This window comes from Geotrypetes seraphini, chromosome 2 (assembly GCF_902459505.1).
Source record: "Geotrypetes seraphini chromosome 2, aGeoSer1.1, whole genome shotgun sequence".
NCBI lineage: Eukaryota > Metazoa > Chordata > Amphibia > Gymnophiona > Dermophiidae > Geotrypetes > Geotrypetes seraphini.
The window spans coordinates 296,850,646-296,875,791 of NC_047085.1; the positions used below are offsets into that span (position 1 = coordinate 296,850,646).

Here is a 25,146-nt window from a genome sequence, read left to right on the forward strand (position 1 = left end):
AAGTATTGAAGGACCAGTTCCGGATGCTAGTATGGAAGCAGAAGACCACAACACAAGGTAGTGTTCTCAGAAATCCTGTCGGTACCCAGGGCTGATGAGAAGAGGCAGATGGAGCTGCAGGCAGTCAACACATGGATGAAGCGCTGGTGTGAGGAAGAAGGATTCCACTTTGTGCACAACTGGACGATATTCTGGGGGAAGAGCAAGCTTTACAGGAAGGATGGACTTCACTTCAGCAGATACAGAACGAGGCTACTTGCAAGCAACATCAAGTGAGAATTTGAGAAGCTTTTAAACTAGGAAGAAGGGGAAAGCCGACATTCGACCAAGAGTCGATGGTTCGGGAAATGGTATATCCAGAGGATACCGTACAAGAAGATTGCGGGGAAGACTCACCGGATCATAGGCGAGACAGAAATCCTGATGAATCGAAAGGGACACAAGAGGGAAGGAAATGCAAGAAAGTAACAAGCTGCAATTCAAGTGTATGTACACAAACGCAAGGAGCCTAAAGAATAAGATGGGGGAATTGGAAGCCATTGCACAAAAAGATAACCTTGACATCATTGTCATCACGGAAACATGGTGGACTGAGGAAAACGTCTGGGACACTGTGCTACTAGGATACAAGCTATACAACAGAGACAGAGTGGGCCAAAAAAGTGGGGGTATTGTAGTATACATTAAAGAGGGAATTGAGTCTACCGGAGAGAACACGCCAGAAACAAAAAATAAGGTAGAGTCTCTATGGCCCAAATTCCGGGAACAAATTGAACGGAAATGAAGATTGGCATCTACTACCAACCCCCAGGGCAGTCCAAAGAAGCTGATGGAGAAATGATGGACGAGATTAAACGCAACTGCAGGACAGGCAACGCAGTTATCATGGGTGACTTCAATTATCTGGGGATAGACTGGAACCTAGGCACCTCCGGCTGCGGTAAGGAGACCAAGTTCCTAAATGCTGTAGGCGATTACTTCCTGGAACAATTCGTCAAAGAAAATACGAGAGGAAATGCAATTCTGGACTACGAGGACTGGCACAAGGTGTAGAAGTAGAAGGGACGCTGGGAAGCAGTGATCACAATATGATCCACTTTAACCTGGACACAGGGGCAAAACATCGATCCAGAATGATGGCCACGGCACTGAAATTCCGAAAAGGGAATTACGAAGGGATGAGACTCATGGTGGGGAAGAAGATTAAGAAGAGGATAAGCACTATAAAAATGCTAGAGCAAGCATGATCCCTTTTTAAGGCCACAGTCACCGAGGCACAAAATCTGTATATACCGCATATCAACAAGGGATCCAAGAGGGAAAAGAACAAGGAACCGGCATGGCTCACTGTAGCGGTGAAAGAATTGATCAGAGATAAGAAGACTTTGTTTAAAGAATGGAAAAGGACAAAAATGGACAAAAACTGGAAAAAGCACAAACAACATCAAAGCAGGTGCCATAAGGCGGTAAAAGGGGCCAAAAGAGACGACAAGGAAAAAATAGCCAAGGAGGCAAAAAACTTCAAGCCGTTCTTTCAATATATTAAGGGGACATGACCCGCGAAGGAAGCGTTGGGGCCATTGGATGATCATGGAATAAAGGGAGTGCTAAAGGAGGACAAACCAATCACCGACAAACTGAACACATTTTTTGCGTCTGTATTTACTGAAGAGGATATAAACAACATACCGGAAGCCGACAGGCTATACACAGGAAACGAAGAAGGGAAACTGACTGGGTTGACGGTCCATCTAGAAGAGGTATGAAGGCAAATTGATAGGCTTAAAAATAACCGGATGGCATCCATCTGAGGTTAATCAAGGAACTGAAAGGGGTTACAGCTGAACTACTTCAACTAATAACCAATCTGTCGATCAAATTGGGAAGGATTCCAGAAGACTGGAAAGGATCGAGGAAAGATCTATGAAACTTACAGACTGGTGAGTCTGACCTCAGTACTGGGAAAGATGGTAGAGGTGCTGATAAAGGACCGCATCACTGACCACCTTGACGGACACAATCTGATGAGGACCAGCCAGCACGGCTTCAGCAAAGGAAGATCTTGCTTGCTTGACGTGTCTTCTTCAAGGGAGTTAACAGGCAGATAGACAAGGGTGACCTGGTCGACATTATATATCTGGATTTTCAGAAGGTGTTCGACAAGGTCCCGCATTTACGACTACTTCGAAAAATTGGGATCCATGGAATCGAGGGTGAAATACTTATGTGGATTAAAAACTGGTTGGTGGATAGGAAACAAAGGGTGGGGGTAAATGGACAATAATCGGAGTCACGAGTGGAGTGCCGCAGGGTTCGGTGCTTGGACACGTGCTCTTCAACATATTTATAAACAAACTGGAAATTGGTATGACAATCGATGTGATTAAATTTGCAGATGATACGAAGTTATGAGTAGTGAAGACACAGAAGGATTGCGAAGACCTGCAATGTGACATAAACATGCTCGAGAAATGGGTTGCGACATGGCAAATGAGGTTTAACATGGATAAGTGTAAGGTGAATCATGTCGGTAACAAAAATCTTATACACGAATACAGGATGTCCGGTGCAGTACTCGGAGAGACCCCCCAGGAAAGAAACTTGAGAGTACTGGTCGACAAGTCGATGAAGCCGTTTGCACAATGCGCGGCAAAAAGGGCAAACAGAATGATTAAGAAGGGGATCACGAACAGATCGGAGAAGGTTATCATGCCGCTGTACCGAGCCATGGTACGTCCCCAACTGGAATGCTGCATCCAGCACTGGTCACCGTACTTGAAGAAGGACACAGTACTACTCTAAAGGGTCCAGAGAAGAGCAACTAAATGGTTAAGGGGCTGGAGGAGTTGCCTTAAAGTGATAGATAAGAGAAACTGGGCTTCCTCTCCCTTGAAAAGAGGAGACTGAGAGGAAACATGATTGAAACATTCAAGATACTGAAGGGAATAGACTTAGTAGATAAAGACAGGTTGTTCACCCTCTCCAAGGTAGGAAGAATGAGAGGGCACTCTCTAAAGTTAAAAGGGGATAGATTCCGTACAAACGTAAGAAAGTTCTTCATCACCCAGAATGGTGGAAAACTGGAATGCTCTTCCGGAAGCTGTTGTAGGGGAAAACACCCTCCAGGGTTTCAAGACAAAGTTAGACAAGTTGCTGCTGAACCGGAACGTACGCAGGTAAGGCTAGACTTGGTTATGGCACTGGTCTTTGACCTAAGGGCCACCGCGGGAGTGGACTGCTGGCATGATGGACCACTGGTCTGACCCAGCAGTGGCAATTCTTATGTTCTTGTTAACTGCTTAACTTTTAGCTGGGCATCAGGTTGTCTGATTAAAAGCCAGTTTGTAGACTCAAATTTTAAATTGTAAAAAGGTATTCAGGTACATGTGGATAAATCTTTGGACACTTCAACAAAAATATGTGCGATAATTGTAAAAGATGTGCTTAAAGTCTTAAAGTTGGCAACTTTACGTCTTTGCTGTGTGTAGTATGACTTTCTGCAGCTACTATTCATAGAGATTTCTGGGCAGAAACATGTATAACATATTCATGTGACCACCTGAAGAAATGGCAGTCTTCACGTCTGATATTAAACGGCTCTTACCATAAAGATCTAGAATTATCTACAGAGGAAGGTGTGAGAGTCTATTTGGAGTATTACTGAGTTCACTGATTAGACACCATTTTTCTATAAAAGGATAGGAGCTGAATTTCAGAGTAAATAGAGCCAATCTTTTAATGGGAAAACTGCCTATAGATGCAGCTGTAACAAAATGTGAGGATGAAAATCCTTTTCCCCCCTTCTACTGATCTGTTTGTGTGAAAATGGTTTTTAAGTTTTATAGCTTCTGTCTTGCAGAGCAGGAAGTCCTCCAGGGAAGTAAAACTTTGCAGCAGTGTCCATAGCACAAACAGGCGAAGCTTTTATAACTTTATTGCATTTACTTTGCAGGTGCTAGACTGGATTGAGAACCATGGTGAGGCTTTCCTGAGCAAGCATACAGGAGTGGGGAAATCACTGCACAGGGCAAGAGCTTTGCAGAAACGCCATGAAGATTTTGAAGAAGTTGCACAGGTGAGGATGGCCTGTTCTTTTCACACCACTTGTATTTTCTACCAGAAGCACTACAGGAACCAGCCCTGTGACTTGCTGCATGTCATGTGGCCTCAGACAAGAGGGAATTGCCATACTCTGTAGATAATGACTTTTCTTTAACGTGCCATACTTAATGACTTTTCTTTAAAGTGGCAGTATAGCAGGTTTTGCTGAAGAGCCTTGCATGTACCTTTTTCTGCTACAGAAGTTCTTCATCAGCGTGTTGTATATTTCACCCCAAAGTGCAGTCTTTGGGAAGGGAGAAAAAAATCCTAATTCCAGTTTTGCACAGAAATAAATGCAATTTATGCTTTTAATTTAGTCTGTGATGCTATCTCTGAAACAAAACTTCCTCTATCAAATGTTGACTGAAAAGAACCCAGAATATCTTTCTGAAAGATTATGGTTATAGATGAGGTCTGACAATTAAAGTTTGCAAACTCATCATACAAAAAGTGCTACTTACCTCATCGCTGAATATCACCATGGTCACCTTCGAAGTACTCTCCTTGGGAAGCTATGCACCGATGCCAACGCCTAGTCCACCCTTCAAAGCAATTTTGAAACACTCTCTGGAATGCCCATCAGAGCCGTCATCGTCTTACTTTTGATGTCCTGAATGTCATCAAAATATCTTCCTTACAATATTTCCTTATATCTTCAGGTAAAGAAAAAAAGTAATTGGAGGCCAGGTCAAGTGAGTAGGGAGGGTGTTCCAATTCAGTTATTTGTTTTCTGGCTAAAAACTCCCTCACAGACAGTACCGTGTGAGCTGGTGCATAGTTGTGATACGAGAGCCATGAGTTGTTACCGAAAAATTCAGGTCATTTTCGTCTAACTTTTTCACGCAGCCTTTTCAGAACTTCCAATAGTAAACTTGGTTAACTGTTTGTCCAGTTGGTATAAATTCAAATCCCTCTGATATCAAAAAAGGTTAGCAACATCATTTTGACTCTTGATTTGGAGTGGCAAAATGTTTTTGGTCATGGAGAATTGGCTGACTTCCATTGTGCACTTTGATGCTTTGTTTCAGGGTGGTATTAATGCACCCATGTTTTCATCACCAGTGATAACACAGCCTAAAACTTGCCCTTCCTCTCAAAAAAGTATTTGCAAACTTCTACTCTCCTTTGCTTTTGTTCATCGGTGAGCTCCTTTGGGACCATTTTTGCACACACCTTTCTCATTCCAAGATTAAGATTTTCCTGTTTTTCTATCGATGTTTACTTGATCTGATATGCTTCTCATAGTCCGCCGACAATTTTGACACACAACTTGATGAATTTTTGTAATATTTTTGTCAGTTCTGCTCGTTACTGTCCACCCTGACCTTTCATCATCAGTGATGCTTTCTCTACCCTCAGAAAAATGTTTAATCCATTTGTACACTGCTGTTTTCTTCATGGCATTATCCCCATAAACTTGGACTAACATGTCCCTGATTTCACTTCCACTCTTGCCAAGTTTAACAAGAAATTTAATGTTTGGTCATTGCTCTAATTCAAGCTCCGACATTCTTGTGACAGCACACAAAAACATTTAACAACAGTAATGAACACCACTCAGCAAGACACTGCCACACGTTGACATGAACATAGCTGTGAGACACTGATATACCAAGGTTATAAAACCTTACCTAGCTGTTTGTACAGTGCTGCCAATGTAAGCACATGGAGGCAAGTTCATAGACTTAATTGTCAGACCTTGTAAACTGTTATTTGTATGTAGCCGGTACTGATAGATTGGAGATTATACTGTGGCCTTATCTAAAAAAAATCTAAGCGGGTTACCTAAACAATTATTAAACAAAATAAACCATAAACATACTAGTATTTTTTTTGTAATTGGGAATTCTGCCTTCTGAGTAATAGGGCCATCATTATTTGTCTGACCATTGTAGGCTGAGAAAGGACTAACTTGTATTTAGGAAGCAATTGAAGACTTAAGTAGTCAAGATATTGCTCAGATTGGTGGAGGACTTCTATGTGGAATTAATGATTGATAAGCTCGTGATTTTGTGTGTTTAAACATTGTACTCCATCTAGGACACACAGATGGATTGAATGGAATGAGTTTAATGAATTATATACCTGAGTCTAACTCAGCTGATGCTCACATTTTGAAAGGCAAGTAACTAGTCTTAAATCAAAATCCTTAATATCCCCCCTCAAATGCTTTTGGCATATATCAAAGCAAGGGTTCTTGACTTTCTTATCCACAATGTGGCTCCCAGTTCTGCCAGTATGTTCCCAGCAGTGCTAACAAAGTATTTGACCTGAAATAAAAAATAGGCCCCTGCCACCATGAAGCTTACCCGTCAGGGGAAATTAGAGCTCTCTACAAGGATTGATCTTTCATGGCATGATAGCTAGAGGACTATTGTGTTCCATGCAGTTAGTTCACAAGCACCACTCTTATTACATATGAATGGTAATTTTATAAATCTAATCTTTGTGTAAAATGCCAATTTATGTACAGAAAAAGCCTTTTATAAAATTAATTCAAAAGACACCAAAAAGAAGCAGTAGTAGTCAATAGGTTCTCATAGCCGGGACTCTGCAAGCACTCAAAGCCCAATTATCACCACTTAGCATAAAGAAAGATATGGCGGTACTTGAGAAGAGCAAAAAAATGATAAAGGGCATGGAGAACCTTTCGTATGCTGAGAGATTAGAGAAGCTGGGGCTCTTCTCCCTAGAAAAGCAGAGACTTAGAGGGGATATGATAGAAACTTACAAGATCATGAAGGGTATAGAGAAAGTAGAGAGGGACAGATTCTTCAGACTGGCCGGGGAAACGAAAACTAGAGGGCACTCGGAAAAGTTGAAGAGAGCCAGATTAAGAACAAATGCCAGGAAGTTCTTCTTCACTCAGAGGGTGGTGGACACCTGGAATGCGCTTCCAGAGGAAGTGGTAGAACAAAGTGTGATTGTGGGTTTCAAAATGGGACTGGACAAGTTCCTGAAGGAAAAGGAGATTGAAGGGTACAAATAGAGGGGTACTATGCAATACAAAATGCTATAGAGTAATAGATAACTTACAGGTCATTGACCTGGGGTGCCGCCGCGGGAGCGGACTGCTGGGCATGATGGACCTGTGGTCGGACTCAGTAGAGGCGATGCTTATGTTCTTATGTTATAATGTGGGAGGTATGCCCTCAGTGTGAAGAGTTAACGATATGGAGAAAAATCCCTTCTTTTTGGTGTCTTTTGAAGTATTTGCAGCAGTATCTTTGGAGATTTTTGTAGTATTTTGAAAGATTAGGTCATGCCTAAAACACGCAGGTTGGTGCATAATTGAGTTTGAACAGAGTGAAGACCTACATAAATCCAGTATGCACTATCATTTAAGCCTGCTCAAGAGCCAGTGTAGTGTCCACACTTGAAATCTAAGGGCTCCTTTTACGAAGGTGTACTAAGCGTTTTAGCGCATGCTCGCGCTAGCCGAAAATCTACCGCCTGCTCAAAAGGAGGCGGTAGTGGCTAGCGCGCCAGGCAATTTAGTGCGCGCTATTCTGCGCGTTAAGGCCCTAGCACGGCTTTGTAAAAGGAGCCCTTAGTGTAATTTCTGCTGAATTTGTACTTATATTTTATAATTACAAACAGGTACTTATATGCCTTTATAAACTATATGAGAAAGAGGCACCTTGCATCCCAATTAACCTAGGTATTCTTTTAAAAAACAAACAACCAAACTTTCACCTTGTCTAAATTTTTAATTGCATTGTGGAAGGAATTAACCTACTGGAACTCTTCATAATCTGAAAAAGAAATCCTCCAGAACATCATGTATTAGAGGAAGTGTCAATCTAGGCTGTCCTTAGAGTGTTGTCGGCTTAAATTTGACCTCTGTAAGATGAGTATAGTACACTTGGGGATTTCCATTCAAGTAAACGAAAGAAGAGGAAACCTTCTCTTTTTCTTATTTTCCTGGCGAAAAGGGAACTGTTCTTTTTATATACAGTATATATATATGGGGTAAGTGTTGCTTCTTACCTTAATTAGCTGGTGGCCAGCTGAGATGCTTTCTGCATTGGGGTGATGACATGTTTTGCTTAAGTTGCAGTAATGCAAAATTTTCTATTTGCACAGAATTTTGCTCTGTAGCTGTTACTGTTTTTTTCCTGCTGGGTGTGATGTGATTGGATATTCCTGGAAGCAAAGGGAAAGTGCTTTGCATTGTGGGCATCCATGTCATTCCATGATGACTGCTTCTGTCTCTCTCAGAACACTTACACCAATGCTGACAAATTACTAGAAGCAGCTGAACAGCTGGCTCAGACGGGGGAGTGTGACCCGGAAGAAATCTATCAGGCTGCTCACCAGCTAGAAGACCGGATACAGGACTTTGTGAGGCGAGTGGAACAGCGCAAGATCCTGCTGGACATGTCTGTGTCTTTTCACAGTCACGTCAAAGAGGTAGGATGCCAGCAGCAAAGTATCCAGAATAGGTATGGTGCAAACTGGAGGGACCTCCATTATGTGGGGTAAATGGCAGCGATTATGCTGAGAGAACTGTGTGTTTGTGCTCAAATCATGGAACTGTTTAGCGGCAATTCTTTTGTTCTTATGTAATTTGAGCAGATAGGTTCTATTTTTTTATCCCAGGACAAGCAAGCAGTATATTCTCACACATGGGTGATGTCATCCATGGAGCCCAGTACATTGTCACTTTAAATTTCTTAGAGATCTCAAGACTGCCCGTACTGCACATGCACTGGTACCTTCCTACCCTACATCGGCTCATGGGACCATCAGTTCTTAGTCTTCCGCAGAGCTAAGAAGTTGTGTATTTTTGGAGTCTCTCCAAAAGCACTTAATCTTGTTTTCTTCATTTTTTTTCTTTTCGCCTACCCTTATTTTTTATTTTTTTCCTTTTTCTGTTTTTTAGGGCCTGCAGCCCTTCCTCAGCCTGTTTTCAGGCTGGTTACATTGAGCCTTTTTTGGCCGCATTCTAACTCCACCCTTGAGACAATTGAGTCTTTCAGCCTTTCAGCAGCGGTTTTCCCCTCGATGTCAAAGAAATGTACTCGGTGTAACAGGACCATCTTTGTCACTGATCAAACAATTTGTGTCTTTAGTGAACACTGGGTGAACTCTTGTTCATTCTGCTCAAGTCCTGCCTTGACTCCAACAATACCGGCCCAGCCCGAGCATTGCTCTATGAGGCTTTCAAGTACTAGATCACGCTCTCCTCATCGCCTTGTATCAAGGTCCAAATTATCCCGGCATCAAAGCACCTCCTCTTGATTGATGTCCGACTGGCATCGAAGGAGAACCGGAAGTACCTCTCGATGCTCACATCGACACCATAGTCAATGGTCATATCGACGTTGCCATTCTTCTAGGAGTCATCACTCTAGATGATTCACATCTCTCGTGTCATACTTATTCTGATCCAGAACTATCAGCTTCAGAGTCTTATGGCATCTCTTCAGACCCATCTCCTCCACCACCTAGACAGAGGTCACTGCCAGAGAGTTTATCCTTTACAGAATTCATAAGGCAAATAGGACAAGCCGTCAGGATGGAATCTGAGTCAGATCCAAGAGCGGAGCTCTTCAGTGCTCTGGACTATGAACAGATTCCCAAAGTCTGTTTTTAAAGCTCCCATTTCATAATCTAATAAAAGATGCCATGTTCAAAAATTGGGAGATGCCCTTGCTTATTCCTGTTGCACCAAGGAAGTTGGATTCCCTTTATAGAGTCCAGTCAAGTCCAGGGTTTGACAAACCCCACCTTCACCATCAGTCTCACCTGGTAGAATCTGCTCTGAAAATAATCTTCCAGTTCCAAGACATATGCTAGCACTCTTTCAGGTAGAGAGGGCCTTACCTTGGATAAGTTTTCAAAACTCTATGCTCAATAGCCATATCCTGAGTTAACAACTTTTATATGATCTTTTATTTCAGATCATTAGTGCAATAACTGTCCCACTATGAACAATACATTCCAAGCGATCAGCTGGCAGACTTTCAAAAAACCACACATGATTTCCTAGAAACTAGGAAATTTATGACGAGATCTGTGTTTGATGCCTTCAGTGTCACCTCCAGAGCATCAGCACTATCCATTGCTATAAGAGTGGCTAAGGGTGTTAGATTTAGATCCAAATGTCCAGGAATGCTTGGCCAATATCCCTTGTTTAGGAGACAAGTTGTTTAGGGATAAGATTGAGGAAGCCACTCAAAAAATCACCAGGCATGAGCAGAGCACATTCACACTTTCTGCCACTAAAACAACAAAACCTCAATTTCCTAAATATTATTTCAATCCTAGATACCCATCTATTTACTACAAGAGATTTTATGCTCAGCCAGCTTCATCTTCTAGGGCTCCAGTACAGAAGCGCAGAGGTCTCAAAATCCCCAACCTCGGTCCCAGCAGAAGTCAACTCAATCTTTGTGACTTGCTCATAGAAAGCCTAGCCAATGTTCCAAGTTTCCAAGTTTATTATATAGTTTGATTAATCGCCTAATCTACATTCTAGGCGATGTACAAAATAGTAAAAGTATTTAAAAACATAGGTAAATTATTACATAGACAAACAATGAATTAAAAACAAACAACAACCGACAACGAAAAAAAACAACAACCTTAAATACAATATAGAAACAATAGGGAAATTCTTTAAAGGTTACAATCTGTATCAAATTCAAAATATAAAGGTAAAAACATTAGGAGGGAAGACCAACATAAAAAAAAAAAAAAAAAAGAAGGAAATAAAAGATAAAAAGGGATTGAAGAATCATTTAATCACTAAAAGCATCGTTAAAAAGGAAACTTTTAAGCTTAGTCTTGAATTTATCTAAGTTCTTTTCTTCTCTTATATAAAGTGGGAGATCATTCCAAGACTGGGGGGCAGTCACTGAAAAAATAGTAAGACGTCTTGTATTAATGACTCTCAATGAGGGAATGGCCAACAAATGTTGATCCTGAGATCTCAGTGTTCTGGAAGTAGTGTAAGGAATTAAAACTCTAAAAATAAAAGCGGGGGCTTGAAATATTAATGATTTAAAAGTGAGCAAACATATTTTAAATAAAATGCGGTGTGCAACGGGGAGCCAATGTGACTCCTTGAGTAAAGGTGTGACGTGGTCAAATTTTTTTGCTTTATGAATTATTTTAATGGATGCGTTCTGAATAATTTGAAGCCATCTGATTTCTTTTTGCGGTAAGCCTTTAAATAAGGCATTACAATAATCAAGTTTGGAGATGACTAGAGAGTGTATTAGAATATTTAGGGATTTTGCACATAAGAATTTGGCGACGGAACGTATTTGGCGTAGTCTGAAAAAAGTGGATTTAACCACATTGCTTATGTGATCGTGGTATGATAATTTATTGTCAAATATTATTCCTAAAATCTTAATGTTTTGGTGTATCTGCAATGGAGTGCCATTAATAGAAATTGGAATAAGTGGTGTACTACAGTCTTTCTATGGAAAGAGCATCATGTTGGTTTTATGAATATTTAAGGATAATTTATTAGCATCCAGCCAATGATGAATTTGATCCAGTTTGTCGTTTATTGCTGTTATTTCCTGTGTATTATTGGGATCAATTGGATGTAATAATTGTATATCATCGGCGTAGGCGAATACCGAAAAACCAATGGATTGACATAAAGTCATAAGTGGAGCGAGGAAGATATTAAATAAAATAGGAGAAAGTATTGATCCTTGAGGGATACCATAAGGTAATGAGAAGCTGTTTGAGGTCGTATTATTAAAGAAAACATTAGAGGAACGGTTTTCAAAGTAAGATTTGAACCAGCACAGGACTTGATCAGTCACACCAACGGACTGAAGCCTATGTATTAAAAGAGTATGGTCGATGGTATCGAAGGCGGAGGATAGATCAAGAGAAATTAGTACGACCGAAGAGTGATGATCTAAATGGTAAAGTATCGTTGTGGTCATCCCAATCAAAGAGTGCTCTGTAGAGTGATTTTGTCTGAATCCAGTTTGATTTGGATGTAATACGTTAGTTTTTTCTATGTATTCCGATAATTGATTATACACAATTTTTTCCGTTATTTTTGCTAAATATGGAATATTGGCAATTGGCCTGTAGTTAGATTTTATATCTGGACCGATTTTTTGATCCTTTAGAACTGGGCATATGGTCGATTTTTTCCAAGCTATTGGCACATTACTTTGTTGTAAACAAATATTGATTAAAGTGTGTATATAGGGACCAAAAATAGAAAAATATTTTTAATGGTAATAGGAGGAATGGATTCCGTAAAGGATCCTTTAAGGTTGACTGATTTAAAGATAAGTTCTAAGTCTTTAAGACTAGGAAGATTGAAGTGGGAACATTTTGAAGTTAATAACGAAGACTTATCAAGATCCAGTGTAGAAATGGATTGTTGATTTAGTATAAAATTTTTCCTGATATTGTTAACTTTCTCAACGAAGCAGTCTGCTTATTCTTGAGCTGTTGGAAGGGGCTTAGGATCATAAGGCAAGTTTTTGGATTGATGAGTAATGGTTTTTAAAATACTATAAAGCATGGATGTATTTTTAGCCTGTAAGATTTGTCTAGAATAGTATGCTGATTTTTCTTGAATTATTTTTTCTTTGTAGTATGTTGCCTGTTCTTTAAATTTTGATAAATTGAATTGATTTTTATCTTTCCTCCATGTTCGTTCCAACGAGCGAAGTTGTTTTTTAATTAAATCTAACTCGGCGTTAAACCATGGATTGGTTTTCTTTCTTGGTGAAATATTTTTTGTTTGAGTTGGAGCTAATTTGTCCATTAAAACCTGGGTAGAGTCGTGCCATTTACTTATAAGGTCGTCTAACGAAAATGAATCGGAGTTTCCAAAGTCAAGGCTAAAATTTGATAAAATTAACTCTGATGATAATTTACTTAAATCTTTGAATTTCCTAACTTGAGAAATTTCTTTTAATTTAGGCAATGTGACTTCAAAGGTTGCTGTTATTAAAAAATGATCTGACCATGGTACTGGTAGAGAGGAATGGAATTGAATTTGAAATTTGTTGAATGAAGAAGTAGAAGCTAAAATCATGTCAATCGTATGACCAGCTATATGTGTAGGTACTGAAAGTAGAGGAGATAGATCGAGCGATCTAAGATGTGAAAGAATGTCTTTGGTATAGTTATTATTAAAATCTTCGAAATGAATATTAAAATCACCTAAAATCAAGGGGTTGATAGTTGAGGAACCGAAGTCAAATAACAGTGATTGTAAATGATAAAGGTTATTGCTATTGACTGGTGGAGGGAGGTAAATCAAAAGAACATCTAACTTAGGTTTGGTCCTTAATGAAAATTGTAGATATTCTATTGGGGAATTTAAAGAGGAAGAGTCTAAGCTTTTAGCTAAGGAATTTCTAAAAATGACTGCTAATCCGCCACCCCGTTTTTGGAGGCGGTGGTTAAAGATAAAGGAAAATCCTGGGGGGCAGGCATAAGTAAGGTAGGCTTCCTCCCCCTCAGTAAGCCAAGTTTCTACCAAACAAAGTATATCATAGGATGATTGTATAATTAGATCTTTCACCAAATGATGTTTATTTTTCAGGGAGCGAACATTTAGTAATCCTATTTTTGTTTGATCAGTTTTTTCACTATCAATAGTTTTAATTTTTATTAGGTTAGGGTTTTGAAAGGGCAATGATGTATTGCAAGAAAAAATTGTATTGGTAAGTTTCGGAGGCCTATGCCCGCACAAAACTGGGATTTCATAGGTGGGGATAACCATTTCCGGGAAGTCTTTAGGTGAAAACATACAGAAGGTACTTAAGGTTATAAAGAGACTTGTATAGAGGTTAAGTGTTAAAAAAAGAAACCAGAACACTTTTAAGATGTGCGTACCTAGGGTTGATTTGCGGTTTGCCGTATATCTGTATGGTCTCGCACAAAGGAGCGCAATAAGGAGCAGGACTCCTTTGGCGTGCGCCGCAAGAGGCTTGAATTTAAAGGCCATATACCGGGGTAACTAGGGGGCGGAGTCCTCAGCGTGCCGCCGCTGCGTGGCGGCAAAAGGTCAGATGGAAGACTGCAGGAGAAAAGTAAAATCAAAGTAAAACAATTGAAACTTTAAAACTAAACAATAAAACTTTAAAACAACTGGTAAGAACAAAGTGCCACGTGCAAAAAACATAAAGTGCTCGACCTCTATTTTACCCCATCAGAGGTCATCTTGCCCATTTTCACCAGTGCTGGACTCTCATCACAAATGATACTTGGGTCGTATGTGTGGTGAGACAGAGCTATGCTCTTCACCTATGCAACAGGCTTCCAAACAAAACTCTGAAAGAGTATTCTTTCAATTCTCAGCAGACTTCCTTCCTTCATCTAGAACTCTTGGCCCTCCTGCAGTTCAGGGCCATCGAACCAGTACTTTTTGACCAGAAGGGCCAGAGGTTCTACTTCAAATACTTCCTCATACTGAAAGAAAAGGGAGATAATTAGTTTTAGACTATCTTTTACATATCTCCAACTCCAGTCTAAAGACCAGTAACGGCACATCTTGGTGCTATCAGTGTTTTTCATATACCTTTCAACAATAAACTTCTGGATACACACCCATTGGTTTCCAGATTCATAAAAGGCCTACTATTCAGAACCTCCAAACATATTTGCGCCAGTTGTTTGGGACCTCAGTGTTGTACTCTCCACCTTGATGAAGCCTCCATTTGAACCAATAGCAATTTCATCACTCAAGCACCTCATGTGGAAAGTAGTTTTCTTAATCTGCATCACTTCTGCATGCCGAGTCAGTGAACTTCAAGCACTTATGTCAGATCTCCCCCCCCCCCCAAATACAACACTCTATCATGATAGAGTTGTCCTTCGCATTCATCTGAAATTTCTACCAAAAGTAGTCTTGGAATTTCATCTCAACCAGTCTATAGTCCTGTCTGTCTTCTTCTCAAGACCACATTCCCATCCTGGTGAAGCTGCGCTCCAAACATTGGAATGTAAACGTGTGTTGGCTTACTACCTGGATAGACCAAGCATCATAGAACTTCCACTCAACTATTCATGTCGTTTGATCCTAACAAGCTGGGAACTCCTGTAACCAAGAGAACAATCTCTACAAATTTAGCATACTGTATCTACACAACTGTTTTTCGATGTGCTGTAACCTCGATGTAACTTCGCTATAACTAAGCTGTAACTTCGCTGTAAATGTACAGTCTCTTATCCTGTAAACCGCTCTGAACTGTTTTGTGGTATTGCGGTATAAAAAAATAAAGTTATTATTATTATTAAAGTTATTATTATTATCTCATTTCTGTGCGTGGGCTGGGCTACTATTGGAAGGTCGTAATTAGAGCACATAAAGTTAGAGCAATGGCAATTTCAGTAGCTTATCTCCATTCCACTTCTAGTGAAGACATTTGTAAAGCAGCAACCTGTGCCTCAATTCTTACTTTCACATCCCACTATTGTCTGGAAACTCATTCTGGATGGATAGTCAGTTCAGCCAAGCAGTTCTACAAAATGTATTCTCTATTTAGATGCCAACTTCCCTCCAACCCTTCACTATTAGCTTGAAAGACCCATCTGTGAGAATATACTGCCTGTTTGTCCTGAGATAAAGCACAGTTACGGACCTGTAATGGTTGTTATCCAGGGACAGCAGGCAGATATTCTCACTACCTCCTCTCCTCTCCGGCTTCATAGCTTTTTTACTGAACTGATGGTCCCGCGAGCCAATGCCGGGTGGTAAGGCATTAGTCTCAAGATCTCTTAAGAAATTTATATTGACAGCACACTTTTGCACTATCCGTTCCGGGCTCCGTGGATGATGCGCCCATCTGTAAGAATATCTGCCTGCTGTCCCTGGATAAAATCTGTTACAGGTAAGTAACTATGCTTTTTTTCCTGAGGGGCCTTGTGTGGTTGTGCACTGTAGTTATACAGGGTGTTTGTACCATCATGAGCTGTTCCTATCATAAAACTACCTTTTACTGCTCCTATCACCAGAAACTCAAGCTCCACTTTGCTTCCTTGTTCTCACACCTCTCTTTTCCCAGTTCTCATCTCATTTTACATTACATTACATTACATTACGGATTTCTATTCCGCCTATACCTTGCAGTTCAAGGCGGATTACAAAAGATTTGACTGGACATTTTCCAGTGAAGATACAATTTTTTTTTTTTTTTTTTTTGACAGAGGAGAGATAGCTGGATAGATTCCTAAGGGGATTTAGGGGTTGGATAGTAGAATGACAGTGCCGAACTGTGTGATATGGACAAAGAGAATATAGTTAGAGTAGGTAAGATTACCATCTAATTTTTGGGGTCTGTTTGCTTGGAAGGTGTTTAGGTGGGTTATTTGGGGAAGTAATATCTTGAGGTAGGTGAAGAATGGTTAAGATATTTGGATGAATTTTTTGAAAAGCAGGGTTTTGATTTCTTTTCGGAATGTTTTGAAGTGCTCTCACATTTTCTGCTCCTTTACAGGTACAAAGAATGAATTTGACTCTTTGGGATACTGTAATATATTTGGCCATTGTTGGAAATGGGATGTTTGGCTGATGGACTGTTTGGTCTGATTCAGTATGGCATTTCTTTCTCTACTTAACATTCAAATGTTTTTGTTTCAATCCCCTGCCATCCTTTTTATTTCCTTTCTCATCCCTCCACATGTTTCCCTTGCCTTCTATCTGAAATTTGTGCAGAGGTTGGCAAAGGAAATGTTTTCCATTCCAACAGGAGGCCAAGCCAAACTATAATGCCATTACCTTACTAAAACTTACAGAAGCCCCAAAAGCTACAGTGAGAGCTCCAGTGCATAGTTTGCTTCAAGAACAAAATTCTCATGTGGCAGAATATACAGCTGTTTTTTATTGTTTAATAATAATAAAAAAAGGATCGTAAGTAGCTAATATTGCAATGGACTTTTCTTGCATATATACCAGTATACACACACAAAATGTATTATATATTACCCCCACAGAAAAGTATGTGCTGTGACAAGTACATAAGAGTTGCCATACTAGGACAGACCAAAAGTCCATCAAGCTTGGTATCCTCTTTCCAACAGTGACCAACCCAGGTGCACCTCCTTCCAGGCTCAGGGCTCATGGCACACAGGCACGCAGGAGCGAGCTTCTCGAGCTCCTGCCTGGCCCTGTGCCAGTCGCTGAATGGCTGCCGCCAGTTCTCACGGGACCTGGTGCCAGGCATTCAGCGACTGGTGCAGAGCCGGGCAGGAGCTTGAGAAGCTCACTCCTTCGTGCCTGTGCACTGCGAACCCCGAGCCTGGAAGGAGTTGCACTGCTGGAACACCAGGGATAATAGAAAAGGTATGTGGGGGGAAGGGGTGTAAAAAAAATTAGTAGCAGTATCGGACGGGAGACACGAGGGATCCCTCATTTGTCAGCTTATCAGAGGCCTGCATCAAGTCTGGGAAGGGGGGTTGGGTGATGACCCGAATATAGGACAAGAACTCCATTTTTGGGCCCAAAAATCTTGTCCTATATTCGAGTATATACAATACCTATACGCAAGTGCAGTCTATACCTGAATTCAGCACAGTACAGCTGTCATATACTGTACATGAATGGAAGTTGTCTGCAATCAAAAAATCTAAAACTCTGCCATGGAAAATCCCCAGGCTCCTAGACCACATTGGAAAGAAAATCTAAGGAGTTATGCTTATAAGAACTGCTTTTCATCAATTGTACTTGTTGCAATACATGAGAACTTTGCTTTAGAAATTTCTAACCCACCCCCACCCCTGAAAAAAACCCCTCTTTTCTGCACAATCTGACTAAACAGGTTTGTCTTACATGAAGCCGGTAAATATAGCACTCATCTTATTTGTTCAGCTTTTGATATTTTTGACAATGCTGCTCAGTAGCGAGGGTGGGAGGTGCCTGGGGTTGTGGTGCCCCTTCCCCCATACCTCTTACTTCACTGTCATGAGCAGTATCTCCAACTGCTGCCTGTGGCGGCCTCGGCTCTCCCTTTGATGTCACTTCCTGGTCCCGCAACCAGGAGGTGACATCAGAGGGAGAGCCGAGGTTGGCATGAGCAGCAGATTGGAGATGCTGCTTGCGCCGGTAAGAGTTAGAGGCAAGGGGTGGGGAGGAAAGGCATACATGCATTGGGGGAGGAGTGGGGAAGGTCCAGGGGACAGAGAGGAGGAAAGGTGCCTCTGACCCCATCAAGGCGGCACCCACTGATGCGTACTAGAATTTCCTACTCAGCCAATATAGCCTGAAGTCTTCACTAGTTAAAGACGTCAGGATTTAGGAAAGTTATCCATGCTAAGGTACAGGAAATAACCTCTTTAGAGAGAGACAAATGGTTGATGCATTCACATTCCTATCTCTCTTCTTTTCTACCTTTCAAAGTCCTTAGATCAATGTAGTCTTGTTAGAATGTTTATTTTCTTATTTTTTTCTTCTATTTCTATTTCTTACTTTTATTACTCAACTAATTGTTATTTTTCCAGGTACTTCAGTTAGATTGTGAGCCTTCGGGACAGTAAGGGAATTTCTAAGTACCTATTCTTTATTTATTTATCTTATTTTTATTGTATCCTTTAATGTATATTTCTCTGTAAACCTATATTACTTATAATTTTAATGCACACTATTGTCTATTTTCTGTAAACCACTTAGAATCCTAACGGAGTTTAGCGGTATATAAGAAATAAATTACAAATTACAAATTCATTGTATGACCCGTTTAGCATCTCTCTTTCTCACAACCTTTATCTTACTTTAGGTGTATGGGAACAGTTAAGTAAGGAAAATTTTCCTTTTGAAAGAGAAGCATTCTTCCATTTGTCAGAGAAGCTTACAAGCTCAATGACGCTCTTATTGTAAATGCTGCTAGAAAGAAATAAAACAGCCAAATATGAGTAGCTTTGACATAGTCCAAACAATTTCTTGTCTGTTGGCGTGGAGGAGTAGCCTACTGGTTAGTGCAGTGGTCTGAGAATCTGGAAGCTGGGTTTGATTTCCACTGCAGCTCCTTGTGTCTCTGGGCAAGTCACTTTAACCAACCATTGCCCAAAGTACAAAATAACTACCAAGGAGCTGCAGTGGAAAGCAAACCCAGATTCCCTACAGCACTGGACTGCCATTCACGCAGCGGCAAGGCAGGAAGTGAAAAACTCGCGCCTTCCTTCTTGCTGCTCCAACTTTGCCGCTGGGGAGAAAGCCGGATGGAAGGGCAGGACTGCTGGACTGCTGGAGAAATTAAGGTAGGGGAGGGGGGTTAGTTAGTATTCGTTTCATAAGACACACTCTTATTTCCACCTCTGGCAGCACCATCCATGGATCAGTCAGTATCATTGAAAATCTAGACCTTATAGTGTTTTCAGTCTCTGAGTTGCCTAATATCTTTAAAGATTTATTTTATAAGGGCACTTCCAGACAGACATTGCTGGACATACGCTGTTCTAATGGTTCGGTATTCCTCTTAGGTCACAGTCAGAGCTTATTTAAAAATTCAGGATCATTTTATTTTTAATTTAAATTTTTCACATCCATCACACAATTGAATCAAAAAGTTCAGAAAAAATATCAGGGTCATGTGTCTTCCACAGTTCATGCCATTCTTCATAACTGCCTCAAAATAATGTTGCAACTGAACCTCAAATTTTAATGAAACCAAACTTCACTTCCCAACCTTTGCAAAATCTACCTGTCATTTTGTCCACAAAACATGCTGCGGTAGTGGACCACATAAACAACCCCCCCCCTCTTACACTTTAGGAGCATTATTTATGTACCTACCATGGACCCTTGGTGAGGGGGAAGCACACCAAGCAGCCTTTGACATATGCTGTGGTTAAAAAAAAAAAAGTCACCCCCATGTCAATCATCAAGAGCTAAGAGTAATATTTTATACCGAATAGTGCACACTTGCAGACAGTCGGTGTTGATCAAAATGGGCAATCAAGTGGTAATGCTTTGGATCAACAGACTAAGAGGAGCAGGATCACTTTGACTGTGCTGATGCGCAACAATTATGAGATTTTTTTTCCTCAAGAGACCCATCCAGTCCACTACCATCCCTGGGGAGCAAAACCACGTAGCAGGTAGACCCAGTAGTCTATCAGAACATAAGCCTAGAGGTGTTGTGGTAGACCCTGATCGATTTTCAGAGGATTGTGTTTGTGTGGATCTCACTAAACTAAAGGTGAATAAAGCGACAGGACCGAATGGTGTACATCTGAGGTAACTTAGGGAAGTTGTGGCGGCTCCACTGGCTGACTTTCAATGCTTCTCTAGAAGTCTAGATAACGACCCCAGACTACAAGATGTTCAGAAAAGAAATAAAAAGTATAATCTTCAAGAAATTTCTGAAACAGTCCTAACATCATACTTACCGTCCTTCCTCCCTCTTCCCGCCACACAGAAACTACATGACCTACTCTTTACCTCTTTAGAAATGACAAATGATCTTCCATTGTAACCACCTTTTTTAATTCTTTTGTAATCTGCCTTGAACCGCAAGGTCAGGAGGATTGAAGAAGGGTGGATATGGTCCCTCTCCATGAAAATGGAAGCAAGGAGAGAAGTAGGGGAGTACAGGCTGGTAGGTCTGACTTCTGTGGTAAGTAAATTAATGGAAACACTTTTAAAACAAAGAATAGTGCAGTTTCTGGAATCCAGTGGATTACAGGATCCAAGGCAACTTGGATTCACTAGACAGATCTTGTTAGACAAATCTGATCAATTTTTTTGACTGGGTGACCAGAGGATTAGATAGAGACTAGTGCGCTAGATGTAGTGTATTTTAGATTTTAGCAAAGCCTTTGACAGTGTTCCACAGAGGCATGTAATAAATAAACTGAGTGCCTTCGGTTTGGACTCCAAAGTGACAGACTGGGTGAGGAACTGGTTGAGTGGAAGGTGACAGAATAGTGGTCATTGGTTTGGTTCTTGGACCTGTTCTTTTTAACATTTTTGCAAGCAATATTGCTGAAGGTCTGACTGCTAAGATTTGCCTCTTTGTGTATGATACCAAAATCTGCAATAGAGTAGACACCCCTGATAGTGTGGAAAACATGAGGAAGGACCTAGCAAAGCTTGAGGAATGGTCTGAAATTTGGCAGCTAAGATTTAAAGGTAAGATGCAAGGTCATGCATTTGGGCTGCAGAAACCCGAGAGAACCAATACATATGAATATTAGAAGTGATGTATTGCCAGCTATTTTCACAAGAATGATCTGTGTTATATGATATGCAGACATTCTAGCAGATGTCTCTAGACCCCTAAGTATAATGAGGGTATGGGAGAGGGGGAAGAAAAAAATTTGCCTTAAATGTGAAGACAAGAGTTTGGCTTTATATTGTGAATCTGAAGAGAGCAAGAAACCATTCATTTTATTCAGTACACTAAGGACTGAGCTAATGTCACAGGATACTCTCCTTGGCTATAGTGCAGGCACACCTGCAGGCAAGGAATGATTTTCAGACTCTTGCAGAAATAGTGAAATTTCAACTGGAAAAATAAAGGATCCAGCTAGTAAGAGATCTGGTTCGGGTTCTGCTTTTCTCAAATATTAAAAGCTGTTAAGTGGCTAGTGCTTCAGGCTTGTTGCAAACTTAGGCCTAGATTCTCAAAAATTCATGTTAAAAACCGATGGGCTGCTATTGTAGCAGTTATAGTAGCGATTTATAAAAAAGCGAGTCTTCTCCAAAAAATGCTCATGCAAATGAGGTTGGCAGAGAGTAGTGAAAGTTCGCTAAATTTGCATATGCCCATCGCTGGTGATAGAGATGGGCACATATGCAGAATAAATGCACTCCCCAACCCCCCAAACAACAAATTGAGTTGCTGAAGTCAAGCAACTCTCCATCCGCCATGCAGCACACTCACCAACACCCCCTCGACAGTGAGAGAGATGCTCACTCCTTCCCACCGCCAAGTGACGCACCCCTGACACCCCCCAGCAGCGGGAGAGATGCCCACTCCCTCCCACCGCCAAGTGACGCACTCCTGCCACTCTCCTGCAGTGGGAGAGATGGCCACTATCTCCTGCTACCATGCAACTCCCCTCCGTGCCACCGACGACCCCCGCCCACTCCCCCTTACCTTACTTAGATGGCTGGCCAGAGGGATGTCTGCTCCCTATGGCCAACAGGCCTGCCACTTCAAAATGGCGGACCTTCCCGGTGTATGATGCACCAAGGAGGGGCCTGAAGCTCTAATTGACCCAGGTTGTTTAAGGATTCTCCTATTGAAATGGCCTTAGGCATCAGGGCCAATCAGAGCCTTAGGCTCCTCCCTGGGGAGGGGAAGGCCTGCTGCCAGGGGAGGGAGGTTATTAGTGTTGGTGACATGGCAGGAGAAAGTGGGTATCTCTCCTGCCAATCTTCAGTTTGTTTTTTTATTATTATTTTAATTTGCGTTGGGGGGGGGGTCTGAGCTGTCAAACTTTACTTTTCTTGTCAATGCCTGAACCAACTGGCATTCAAGCACTGATCAGAAAGTAAGGCAACAACAGCTTAGATCTGCCGGTAAATTTTGGCTGCAAATGTGGCACAACGAGGTTAGAGAATCACTCGATGATTATAGAGAATTGCTCGAAGTGGTTATTTTGACCTTGTTGTGCTACATTTGCTTGGCAGTATCGGAGACTGCTAGAAAACTCAGAAAAGACCTCCCTAAGCCGTTTTGATAATCTTCCGCTAAAATACATGCATGCTAAATCGGCTAGAATCATTTAGTGAGCATGTTAAAAGCAGATTTTAGTTTTGAGAATTTGCCCCTTAGTGTCACAATGTACATGTGTAACTTCCACAATGCTGAGTCATGAATTATGAGTTTCATAACCTTCCCCTGTCATCTATTCACCCATCTACTATTCTCATCATGCCTACCATCTATTCTCTTCCCTTTCTGGTTTTCGTTTGATTTTCCTATTGTCTTCTCCTGCCTTCTCATCTGTACTATCTCACAATCTTCTTTTTATTTTTGTTAGGGAAATGCTGTGTTTTTTAAACTGCTGCCTTCAGGAGATGTCTGAGCAGATGGGAGAGAGATGTTTGGATGGTATGGTCCTCCTCTAATTGTGGTAGGGAGGGCACAGTAAGTGTTAAGAACATAAGAACATAAGCAGTGCCTCTGCCGGGTCAGACCACAGGTTCATCCTGCCCAGCAGTCCGCTCCCGCGGTGGCCAAAAACAGGTCAAGGCCTGTCTGAATCATCAGAAGGGGCTCCCCTGCCACCTTGGTTTCCCATTTAAGTTCTGCCCTCCTATCGAAGTCCTAGCCCTCCGGTCTTGCACATGCATGACCAGGTTGGTTTACTCAGTACCCCACGATCCCTCTATCCCTCAGGAATCCATCCAATCCCTGCTTGAATCCCTGTACCGTACTCTGCCTGATCACTTCCTCCGGTAGCGCATTCCAAGTGTCCACGACCCTTTGGGTGAAAAAAAACTTCCTTGCATTTGTTTTGAACCTGTCTCCCTTCAGTTTCTCAGAATGCCCCCTCGTATTTGCTGTCCCCTTCAGTCTGAAGAATCTGTCCCTATCCACCCTCTCTATGCCCCTCATGATCTTGAAGGTCTCTATCATATCTCCCCTGAGTCTCCTTTTCTCCAGAGAGAAGAGCACCAGCCTATCCAGCCTCTCGGCGTATGAGCAGTGTTCCAGCCCTTTTACCATTTTTGTTGCTCTCCTTTGGACTCTCTCAAGTACCGCCATGTCCTTCTTGAGGTGCGGCGACCAATACTGAACGCAGTATTCCAGATGTGGACGCACCATCGCTCGATACAATGGCATGATGACTTCCCGTGTTCTGGTTGTTATGCCCTTCTTTATGATGCCCAGCATCCTGTTGGCTTTTTTCGAGGCTGCTGCGCACTGTGCAGATGGCTTCAGTGATGCATCCACCAGCACACCCAAGTCTCTCTCGAGTCTGCTGTCTCCCAACAATACCCCCCCTAATTTGTAGCTGAACAACGGGTTCTTTTTCCCTATATGCATGACCTTGCATTTGTCCATGTTGAAGCGCATTTGCCATTTGTTTGCCCAGTCTTCCAGCTTGTCCAGGTCCCTTTGTAGGTCCTCACACTCCTCCCTGGTCCTAACTCTGCCGCACATTTTGGTATCGTCTGCGAATTTTATAACCTCACACTTTGCCTCCTTTTCCAGGTCATTGATGAATATGTTAAAGAGTAAAGGCCCCAGCACCGATCCCTGTGGCACACCGCTCGTGACTCCCCGCCAGTCAGAATATTGACCCTTTACTCCAACCATCTGCAGTCTACCCGACAGCCAGTGCTTGATCCATCTGTGCACATCCCCTCCCACCCCGTGGCTCCACAGTTTCTTAAGTAGCCTTTCATGTGGCACCTTGTCGAAAGCCTTTTGAAAGTCGAGGTAAATGATGTCTATGGGCTCCCCATTGTCCATCCGACTGCTTATTCCCTCAAAGAAGTACAGAAGGTTCGTTAGGCACGACCTTCCCTTACAGAATCCATGCTGGCTTGTTCTCAGTAGGCCATTCCTCTCGATGTGCTCGCAAATGCCGTCCTTGATCATAGCTTCCACCATCTTCCCTATTATTGAAGTCAGGCTTACCGGCCTGTAGTTCCCGGGGTCACCCCTCGATCCCTTCTTGAAGATCGGTGTGACATTTGCCAATTTCCAGTCCTCTGGCACCTCACCAGTTTTCAAGGATAGGTTGCAAACATGTTGGATTGTGCCCGCTATTTCCTGTCTTAGTTCTTTCAGAACCCTTGGGTGGATCCTGTCCGGGCCCGGTTGGGAAGAAGGGTTGGGAAGACAAGTGTCAGAAGATCAGAGGAAGATGGGTTTTTGTTATACACTGAACTGCTAGAGGAAATGAGAAGTAAAAAATGTTAAATAATGTGTTCGGAATAGCACAGATAGGCTTCTGGCTGCTCCAGTTGTGAGGAGAGGGAGTCTTGTTTGCAAGGTGAGCATGTGAAGGGAAGTATGCGAGAGTCCTTTTTGAAGAGATTAGACAAGCAACTTAGAAGCTTACGTTCTGCATTTTGTAAACACAGTTATGATTATCTTCCTGACTAGGAGAAGAGCTTGGTGACTTTATTTAACACATTATTTCCTT

The 25,146-nt window shown here is 41.7% G+C and overlaps 1 protein-coding gene across 7 annotated transcripts in view; it reads left to right on the forward strand.

Annotated features, from left to right (window-relative positions):
• The window catches only part of TRIO (trio Rho guanine nucleotide exchange factor), an 830,868-nt gene that overhangs the window by 402,538 nt on the left and 403,184 nt on the right, over positions 1–25,146 (forward strand). For all 7 annotated transcript variants that reach the window (XM_033929852.1, XM_033929845.1, XM_033929848.1 and 4 more), the window contains 2 exons: positions 3,953–4,075; positions 8,323–8,514. In XM_033929852.1, the coding sequence (XP_033785743.1) occupies positions 3,953–4,075; positions 8,323–8,514 (315 nt within the window). The remainder of the gene's footprint in view (positions 1–3,952; positions 4,076–8,322; positions 8,515–25,146) is intronic.